General features: G+C 38.5%; 1 protein-coding gene across 1 annotated transcript in view; it reads right to left on the reverse strand.

Annotated features, from left to right (window-relative positions):
* Positions 1–9,527, reverse strand: part of mon2 (Mon2 homolog, regulator of endosome-to-Golgi trafficking) — a 133,791-nt gene extending 124,264 nt beyond the window's left edge. Inside the window, exons 1-2 of the mRNA XM_071695497.1 lie at positions 9,381–9,527; positions 1,318–1,513 (exon numbers count right to left, since the gene is read on the reverse strand). Of these exons, the coding sequence (XP_071551598.1) occupies positions 1,318–1,428 (111 nt within the window). The 5' untranslated portion in view covers positions 1,429–1,513; positions 9,381–9,527. The remainder of the gene's footprint in view (positions 1–1,317; positions 1,514–9,380) is intronic.
* Positions 9,528–10,891: the final 1,364 nt, after the last annotated feature.

Raw genomic sequence — 10,891 nt, forward strand, 5'->3', positions numbered from 1 at the left:
ATACATGCATTCTGCTAATCCTCAGACACCAAAACAATTATCCATGCATACAATGAAAATCCTAACTAACCAATCCACAATACAATCATCCCCCTTTTTAAGAAATTCAACTTCAGTACAATTCACTCCAGCTGCTTTGACACATTTCATGCTATGCAAGGCTTTCATTGCCTCCCTCTTCTCACTTCATCAAACAACTTTCCACTACTCTCTTTTCACATACCTCCTAACCCAAACATCCTACATCTATCAACCCAACTTTCCACTACTCTCTTTTCACATACCTCCTAACCCAAACATCCTACATCTATCAACTTATCAATAAAAACATTCAACAATCCTTCAGAATACTCGCTGTATCTCCTTGTTCCCATTTCCACATTTGCCCTTCTCACCAATGTTCCCATTTGTTCACTTGTTTTCCTCATACTATTAACCTTCCAAAACATCTTATTCTCACTGAAGCTGACTGATACTTGCTGACCCTAACTCTTATTTGCCCTCTTTTTATTCAACCTAACAATAATACTGTACAAACATTCTGCCAGTCCTCAGGCATCTTACCTTGGGCTATACATACAATGAAAATTCTAACAACTGCTAGCCAACTTCATCTTATGCAAGGCTTTCCTCTACTCTTCTTTTTTCACTAAACCAATTGCCACAGACTCTTACTTCAACTATTCAACCATCCTTCAAAAGACTTACTCTATCTCCTTTTTACCACTTCCTTGCCTGTTACCTCCTCCCTATGTGCACCCCTCACTGCTAACAATTGTTTTCTGGTTCTTCTCATCCTATCCAACTCCTTTCAAAACATTTTCTTACTCTTCCTAAAGTTTGCCAATGCTCTGTCTTATTGCCCTCTTTTTCAGCCCCTGTGCCTTCCTTTTGAACTCCTGCAGCTTTCTCTTGTACATCTCCCAATCAGTTACACTCCTCTTTTTTTCTTTCACTTGCAACTTAACTTTATCCCACCATTCACTACCACATCCCATTCAATTTATCCCCCCTTGTATGCAATGCTTCCCTAAATAACTTACAGTCCTAGCCCAATTCTCTAGTTTTATATGCTCTCACCTCGTACCTCTCTTCCTCCAAAGTAATGAAAACCTACAAAACTTTAGTTTCAGAAGGGAGTATACAAAGGTATAATGGTTTGCTGGTTATCATTTGAACTTTAAATGGTCATTTGGCAACCTTTATATCATTTCTTTATCTTTGGTTGATCAGCTTTATTATGTCGTATGACTATTAGGAATCCCTCTTGTTGTGAAACATAAGCAACAATTTCTAGGCTTTCTTATCAAAACTTACATCTTTGATATGTGGATATCTTTTCTTTGTTTCCATACATAATGACTTGAGATCACTTTGCAGAGCATCAAGCATCTTGGCCACTTTTCCTTCACTGGATACAGCTGTCATTACTGATGATATCTGTTAAGCGTCTGGTCTCAGTTTATTGAATTTTCAAAACCAGAGTCTAAATAATATGGTCTGACTTTCACTCCTGCAAAAAAAGATATGCTATAAAAGAACCTATCCAGATTATTGAATAAAGCACATAACAGTATATACATAACCTTAAATAATCTACAGAGATATCATGTTTTCTAAATATGTTTCTTCATATCTGGATATACCAAGTAGAAGATAATTTGACATCTCTGTAAGCTAAGACATCTATATAGTGCACTGTATACGTACAAAGTTTTTGGCACACAAATCAATCATGAGAATGTAATACATCTAATAAGTATAACCTAAAATCACTGATAGACAACACATCTAAAGAGTGTATCATAAGTAACTCCCCATTTCAAACTACTTATAAACCAGTGTGGTGCACAATAGTTTCCTGAGCCTTAACCAGCATAAAAAAAAAATCAATGAAGAAATGCAAAAAATATATCTTTTCTTACAAACATTCCAGGTCTGGGAAAACACATTAGCTAACAGATCTGACAATCATATGTATACATGTTACATCATAATTTTTTCTTATTGATATGATTAAGTACAGAAAAAAAGTCAAAATTATTTGTAACATTATTCGCAGAACTGGCCAATCCTAACTAAGGGTAGCATGGATAAGATGAGAGTGCAGCAGTGGGCAACATAGGTAGCAGTGGACACAAGGTCCCTAGAGAAGGCTCACAGCTATCTACTATAGTCCCATAAGCCTCCTGGCAGCTCCAAAACTCATCCATCATTTGGTTTGACATCTATGGCCAGCTAACAGAGTGCACTGAAATCAACTGTGGCAATAAGCTTGCCTTGATCAAGGACAACAGCACCCTACTCTGCTTTATTTGCCTATAATGAGGACAACTGCACTGAAGGGGTTAATCTCGAATTTTTCAACTGATTTCAATGAAACGGACAATAAAATATTTTGAGATTAATGAGGTATCTCATTTCCACGTATGCTCCTGCAATTTCAACACATTTTCTTGAATGAACAGGTAGGTTAGCCACTGATGAATACAACACACACACACACACACACACACACACACACATATATATATATATATATATATATATATATATATATATATATATATATATATATATATTCTTAAGAGTCCATGGGGAAAATGAAACACGATAAGTTCCCAAGTGTACTTTCATGAAATAATCACATCATCAGGGGAGACACATTTTCACCATATGGCGTCTTAGCTACGTCTCTTCGTTGTATATCAACTGACTGTTATATTTCTCTCTTATAACATTGCTGGAACCGTTATTCCTTCAAGCATAACCATTTTTGCTTTCTGAGATCACGTTCTTGCCTTCCACACATTTTTCAATGCTCCCAGAACTTTCTCCCCCTGTGACTCACTTCCACTTCCACGGTTCCATCCGCTGCCAAATCCACTCCCAGATATCTAAGACACTTCACTTCCTCCAGTTTTTCTCCATTCAAACTTACCTCCAAACTGACTTGTCCCTCAACTCTACTGTACCTAATAACCTTGCTCTTATTCACATTTACTCTCAGCTTTCTTCTTTCACACACTTTATCAAACCCAGTCACCTACTTCTGCAGTTTCTCACCTGAATCAGCCACCAGCACTGTATCATCAGCGAACAACAACTGGCTCACTTCCCAAGCCCTCTCATCCACAACAGACTGCATACTTGCCCGTCTCTCCAAAACTCTTGCATTCACCTCCCTAACAACCCCATCCATAAACAAATTAAACAACCATAGAGACATCACAAACCCCTGCGGCAAACCGACATTCACTGAGAACCAATCACTTTCCTCTCTTCCTACTCATACACATGCCTTACAGCCTCGATACACTTATATATATATATATATATATATATATATATATATATATATATATATATATATATATATATATATATATAACAAGTAGTGGTGATGTGAGAAGGAGATGGAGTGAGTATTTTGAAGGTTTGTTGAATGTGTTTGATGATAGAGTGGCAGGTATAGGGTGTTTTGGTCGAGGTGGTGTGCAAAGTGAGAGGGTTAGGGAAAATGATTTGGTAAACAGAGAGGAGGTAGTGAAAGCTTTGCGGAAGATGAAAGCCGGCAAGGCAGCAGGTTTGGATGGTATTGCAGTGGAATTTGTTAAAAGAGGGGGTGACTGTATTGTTGACTGGTTGGTAAGGTTATTTAATGTATGTTTGACTCATGGTGAGGTGCCTGAGGATTGGCGGAATGCGTGCATAGTGCCATTGTACAAAGGCAAAGGGGATAAGAGTGAGTGCTCAAATTACAGAGGTATAAGTTTGTTGAGTATTCCTGGTAAATTATATGGGAGGGTATTGATTGAGAGGGTGAAGGCATGTACAGAGCATCAGATTGGGGAAGAGCAGTGTGGTTTCAGAAGTGGTAGAGGATGTGTGGATCAGGTGTTTGCTTTGAAGAATGTATGAGAGAAATACTTAGAAAAGCAAATGGATTTGTATGTAGCATTTATGGATCTGGAGAAGGCATATGATAGAGTTGATAGAGATGCTCTGTGGAAGGTATTAAGAATATATGGTGTGGGAGGCAAGTTGTTAGAAGCAGTGAAAAGTTTTTATCGAGGATGTAAGGCATGTGTACGTGTAGGAAGAGAGGAAAGTGATTGGTTCTCAGTGAATGTAGGTTTGCGGCAGGGGTGTGTGATGTCTCCATGGTTGTTTAATTTGTTTATGGATGGGGTTGTTAGGGAGGTGAATGCAAGAGTTTTGGAAAGAGGGGCAAGTATGAAGTCTGTTGGGGATGAGAGAGCTTGGGAAGTGAGTCAGTTGTTGTTTGCTGATGATACAGTGCTGGTGGCTGATTCATGTGAGAAACTGCAGAAGCTGGTGACTGAGTTTGGAAAAGTGTGTGGAAGAAGAAAGTTAAGAGTAAATGTGAATAAGAGCAAGGTTATTAGGTACAGTAAGGTTGAGGGTCAAGTCAATTGTGAGGTGAGTTTGAATGGAGAGAAACTGGAGGAAGTGAAGTGTTTTAGATATCTGGGAGTGGATCTGGCAGCGGGTGGAACCATGGAAGCGGAAGTGGATCATAGGGTGGGGGAGGGGGCGAAAATCCTGGGGGGCCTTGAAAAATGTGTGGAAGTCGAGAACATTATCTCGGAAAGCAAAAATGGGTATGTTTGAAGGAATAGTGGTTCCAACAATGTTGTATGGTTGCGAGGCGTGGGCTATGGATAGAGTTGTGCGCAGGAGGATGGATGTGCTGGAAATGAGATGTTTGAGGACAATGTGTGGTGTGAGGTGATTTGATCGAGTGAGTAACGTAAGGGTAAGAGAGATGTGTGGAAATAAAAAGAGCGTGGTTGAGAGAGCAGAAGAGGGTGTTTTGAAGTGGTTTGGGCACATGGAGAGGATGAGTGAGGAAAGATTGACCAAGAGGATATATGTGTCGGAGGTGGAGGGAACAAGGAGAAGAGGGAGACCAAATTGGAGGTGGAAAGATGGAGTGAAAAAGATTTTGTGTGATCGGTGCCTGAACATGCAGGAGGGTGAAAGGAGGGCAAGGAATAGAGTGAAATGGAGCGATGTGGTATACCGGGGTTGACGTGCTGTCAGTGGATTGAAGCAAGGCATGTGAAGCGTCTGGGGTAAACCATGGAAAGCTGTGTAGGTATGTATATTTGCATGTGTGGACATATGTATATACATGTGTATGGGGGGGGGGGGCCATTTCTTTCGTCTGTTTCCTTGCACTACCTCGCAAACGCGGGAGACAGCGACAAAGTATAATAAATAAAAAATATAAATATATATATATATATATATATATATATATATATATATATATATATATATATATATATATATTTTTTTTTTTTCTTTTTTTATACTTTGTCGCTGTCTCCCGCGTTTGCGAGGTAGCGCAAGGAAACAGACGAAAGAAATGGCCCAATCCCCCCCATACACATGTACATACACACGTCCACACACGCAAATATACATGCCTACACAGCTTTCCTTGGTTTACCCCGGACGCTTCACATGCCTTGATTCAATCCACTGACAGCACGTCAACCCCTGTATACCACATCGCTCCATTTCACTCTATTCCTTGCCCTCCTTTCACCCTCCTGCATGTTCAGGCCCCGATCACACAAAATCCTTTTCACTCCATCTTTCCACCTCCAATTTGGTCTCCCTCTTCTCCTCGTTCCCTCCACCTCCGACACATATATCCTCTTGGTCAATCTTTCCTCACTCATTCTCTCCATGTGCCCAAACCATTTCAAAACACCCTCTTCTGCTCTCTCAACCACGCTCTTTTTATTTCCACACATCTCTCTTACCCTTACGTTACTTACTCGATCAAACCACCTCACACCACACATTGTCCTCAAACATCTCATTTCCAGCACATCCATCCTCCTGCGCACAACTCTATCCATAGCCCACGCCTCGCAACCATACAACATTGTTGGAACTACTATTCCTTCAAACATACCCATTTTTGCTTTCCGGGATAATGTTCTCGACTTCCACACATTTTTCAAGGCTCCCAAAATTTTCGCCCCCTCCCCCACCCTATGATCCACTTCCGCTTCCATGGTTCCATCCGCTGACAGATCCACTCCCAGATATCTAAAACACTTCACTTCCTCCAGCCTCTCACCATTCAAACTCACCTCCCAATTGACTTGACCCTCAACCCTACTGTACCTAATAACCTTGCTCTTATTCACATTTACTCTTAACTTTCTTCTTCCACACACTTTACCAAACTCCGTCACCAGCTTCTGCAGTTTCTCACATGAATCCGCCACCAGCGCTGTATCATCAGCGAACAACAACTGACTCACTTCCCAAGCTCTCTCATCCCCAACAGACTTCATACTTGCCCCTCTTTCCAAGACTCTTGCATTTACCTCCCTAACAACCCCATCCATAAACAAATTAAACAACCATGGAGACATCACACACCCCTGCCGCAAACCTACATTCACTGAGAACCAATCACTTTCCTCTCTTCCTACACGTACACATGCCTTACATCCTCGATAAAAACTTTTCACTGCTTCTAACAACTTGCCTCCCACACCATATATTCTTAATACCTTCCACAGAGCATCTCTATCAACTCTATCATATGCCTTCTCCAGATCCATAAATGCTACATACAAATCCATTTGCTTTTCTAAGTATTTCTCACATACATTCTTCAAAGCAAACACCTGATCCACACATCCTCTACCACTTCTGAAACCACACTGCTCTTCCCCAATCTGATGCTCTGTACATGCCTTCACCCTCTCAATCAATACCCTCCCATATAATTTACCAGGAATACTCAACAAACTTATACCTCTGTAATTTGAGCACTCACTCTTATCCCCTTTGCCTTTGTACAATGGCACTATGCACGCATTCCGCCAATCCTCAGGCACCTCACCATGAGTCATACATACATTAAATAACCTTACCAACCAGTCAACAATACAGTCACCCCCTTTTTTAATAAATTCCACTGCAATACCATCCAAACCTGCTGCCTTGCCGGCTTTCATCTTCCGCAAAGCTTTTACTACCTCTTCTCTGTTTACCAAATCATTTTCCCTAACCCTCTCACTTTGCACACCACCTCGACCCAAACACCCTATATCTGCCACTCTGTCATCAGACACATTCAACAAACCTTCAAAATACTCATTCCATCTCCTTCTCACACCACCACTACTTGTTATCACTTCCCCATTTACGCCCTTCACTGAAGTTCCCATTTGCTCCCTTGTCTTACGCACCCTATTTACCTCCTTGCAGAATATCTTTTTATTCTCTCTAAAATTTACTGATAGTCTCTCACCCCAACTCTCATTTGCCCTTTTTTTCACCTCTTGCACCTTTCTCTTGACCTCCTGTCTCTTTCTTTTATACTTCTCCCACTCAATTGCATTTTTTCCCTGCAAAAATCGTCCAAATGCCTCTCTCTTCTCTTTCACTAATACTCTTACTTCTTCATCCCACCACTCACTACCACATATATATATATATAATGTACATATTCATGCTTGCCTTCAATCCATTCCCTGTACCATCCCACCCAACAGGAAACAGTATAGCTACCCTGCTGCTTCAAGAGAGGGGTGCTGAATATTCTTACTAAAATTATAATTTTCTCTTCTTACTCATAAGAATTATTTTCTCAGCCACTAGTATATTCTACATCAGATTACAGTATTGTATCATGTATTTAAGTTAGGATATTGAATAAATATCAATTTGTAACGTTTAATTCACAGTTTAAAAATGTATTCTATGTCAATTCAATTATGTTCATGAACATGAGCAAAACTGATAGCAGGTATGTTGGCTCAACAGTTTTCCACTGCCTATCATTCTTAAAAATGGAGCTAAATCTTGGTCCCCAAGATTCCATGGGATCTGTTGATTTGTAATAGTTTTTTTTTACATTATCTTATCCTCTTTTTCCTTACTCATCATTGCTATCCCTACTTATATATCTATATAGGTTGGTATGATAGAAATAAGACTTCAAATCACAAAGACGTCCAAAGATATACCCCTAAACTGGAACTTTATTTAGTTAAAAGCCATCTTCACTCTGCATCACAACTAGCTCTGAGATTGGTTACTAGTTTTAAGTGTTTTACAGAGGTTGCTTTGGTAACAGAATACCTACAAAAGACTGACCCATTTCATCATTTGTACTATACAATGTTAATAAATATGACGCTTTTTCGAGCATAGTGTGGGATTAATAAATGTAAAAGTAGTACTAAACTTGTAATAAAAAAACAAGAAAACATATGAAAATATCATCTGACCTAAAGAATGATCTTAACCAAAATTCTTGGAGAAATATTCAAGTCATGCTTGAGAATGTACGCCACTAACATGGCATCAAACGTTCATAAACATGAAACACATCTAACTGCCATGCCATTCCCATCAGGAAATGAAAATTATGTGAATTTATTTAAACAACCTTTCAACTAATACAGGAGATAAGGTGTTCATTTGTTCTGTTATCATTTTACACATGCAATAAAAGTACTTACTTTTACAGTGACACACCCCATATTTTCCATCATGCACATAACCTTTATGTGATATTCTTCAATAAAATATAAAAATGTATATCATGCTCCACAACTATTATGATATAATCTCTAAACACTACAGAACTCTATTCATCAATATTGAAAGCTAATACAAATGCAGACCTATTCATGCCACATACCCTTTCTTTAAATCACTTGTATTAAGTATGTGTTATCTAATGCATTTCTTTTGGATATGTGGAACATATTTCCTCTGTAACACTGAAAACGGGCAGATCTTGGCTTCTAGGTGAACAAAAATGAGGTATCAGAGGTTCTGTTGATTTCTAGAGGTTTTCCACTTATACTTTACCTAATCTTCATAAACTTCCCTACTGTCATCTAATTCATTACCTAAGGATTACTTACTGTCCTTGTAACTCATTAAATATCCTCTTCACCGTTTCTATTAAATATAAGGAGCCATTTGGTGCAAGTTTATTCCATGTCTTTTTGATATGGTATCTTTAATTAATAAATTTACAGAAAATTACTCATATGACGTCACCGAGTTCGATCTTTCAACAGGAGTGCCGAACGAATCACCAATGTAATTGGTTGCCTGTCACCAAGCAAATATCCACCGTATAAACGAAAAGCGGCTTTAATTGATATTGACAACATAACCTGAACTACCAAGAAGCTGACAAGTAAAATGCAAATGTCTGGCAGGACCTCAATTCCTAATTTCTTCAAATCAATAGCTAACGAATAATTTTCTTAGAAAGATCAAAACCATAATATTTAGCTACTCCCTTAACAGCATCCATAAATGAAGTGTATATGGAGATAGTACTCTTAACTTTTACTTACCTCCTACGAACACTCAGAAGTATGACGTTCAGTCAGTGGTATATACACTTGATACTAATCTTCTCATTTTCACGGGGTGTTGGAATATATATCAAATTTAATGAGTAATTCAAAACAAACTCAGCTGAGTTGGCACGTAGGGTAAGAACACTGTGATGACAACCTATAAAGAAACTGAAAACTTTGTTTACATCCGGTAATATAAGATCGAAACCTACACATGCTAAAAACAAATGCTAATTCTACTGGTAAAATGCCTTCATGCACAGCATAAGACTACCAGATTAAACTTCAAATGTCATTGGAAATTGCTAAATGATTTGTTTATAACTCCTCAACTTTTTTTTTTTTTCAGAAAACATCAGTTATGACATTGAGTTTCATGTCTAGCAGGTGCATGAAGTAAGGAACAGTATTACGAGTGAAATGACTGAAATGTATATACATGATCACTGTACATTTTCTTAATGGCCTTAACATGAAACTAATTATATTAATCTATAAAGTACGGCAAGTAAAGCTGTCAGTTTCCTACTTGCCAAACTACATTCAGGTAGCATAAAATGATAAGCTTTAGTATTAGTAAATTGCAGTGTTTAACATCGTTTATTCAATTACAGTTTACATATTCTACAGATTAAATGTATGTTTTGATAAACCATGATACCTGAACTCACAAATTAAGGTTAAATCTTAAAACTGTCACTGTAAGGACCATAAATGCATTAAGAAAGTGTATGGGTTTAGAAATGGGTTGAGCACCAGAATAAAGTGTTCATTATTTTTGACTGGTGGATATAGCTTGTTGCTGGCCTTAATCAATGACCCGAGGACTCGACTGGCCTCAGCCGATATAACCAACCAAACAAGTTCTCACAACAATCGGAATGAAATTATTCTTTCCGTGAAATTTATATTATCATGATACCATTACTTTAACATAACGGCAATTTCGAACGTGTCACAAGCGGAAAACTTTCGTCGCTGGATGAAAATGATAAAAATCGAGTAATGGAACTACTCTTGAAAAACGAGGACGACTTTCACAGTTCATGTTAAGTGAAAAGAAGATGAAAACGAAGCTAATCGCCTTACATCACTCGAGAGACCATTTTGGTTGCAACCATAGTCCAAAGTGGTATCGCCATGACGGCAATTTGGCACGAGGGACCTTGGTAACTTGCGCAACCACACGTCCTGCGTCTCTATAAAGGCGTTCTCGACTACAACTATGTCAAGGGCCACATGCATAGTGAGAGTGTCTGTGCTCCAAGAATTGACTAAAATACATGAAGAAGGTGTAAAATAATTTGCGGTTAGTGTGCATAAAGCGAATCCTAGTCGCTTAGTGGGTTCGCGGTCAATCCAGCTGCCTATACTCCTTGGGGGCTAGTCGGTTAATTAGGTACCTGGCTTAAGTATTATATATATATATATATATATATATATATATATATATATATATATATATATATATATATGTGTGTGTGTGTGTGTGTGTGTGTGTGTAT

This window comes from Panulirus ornatus, chromosome 58 (assembly GCF_036320965.1).
Source record: "Panulirus ornatus isolate Po-2019 chromosome 58, ASM3632096v1, whole genome shotgun sequence".
NCBI classification, from domain to species: domain Eukaryota; kingdom Metazoa; phylum Arthropoda; class Malacostraca; order Decapoda; family Palinuridae; genus Panulirus; species Panulirus ornatus.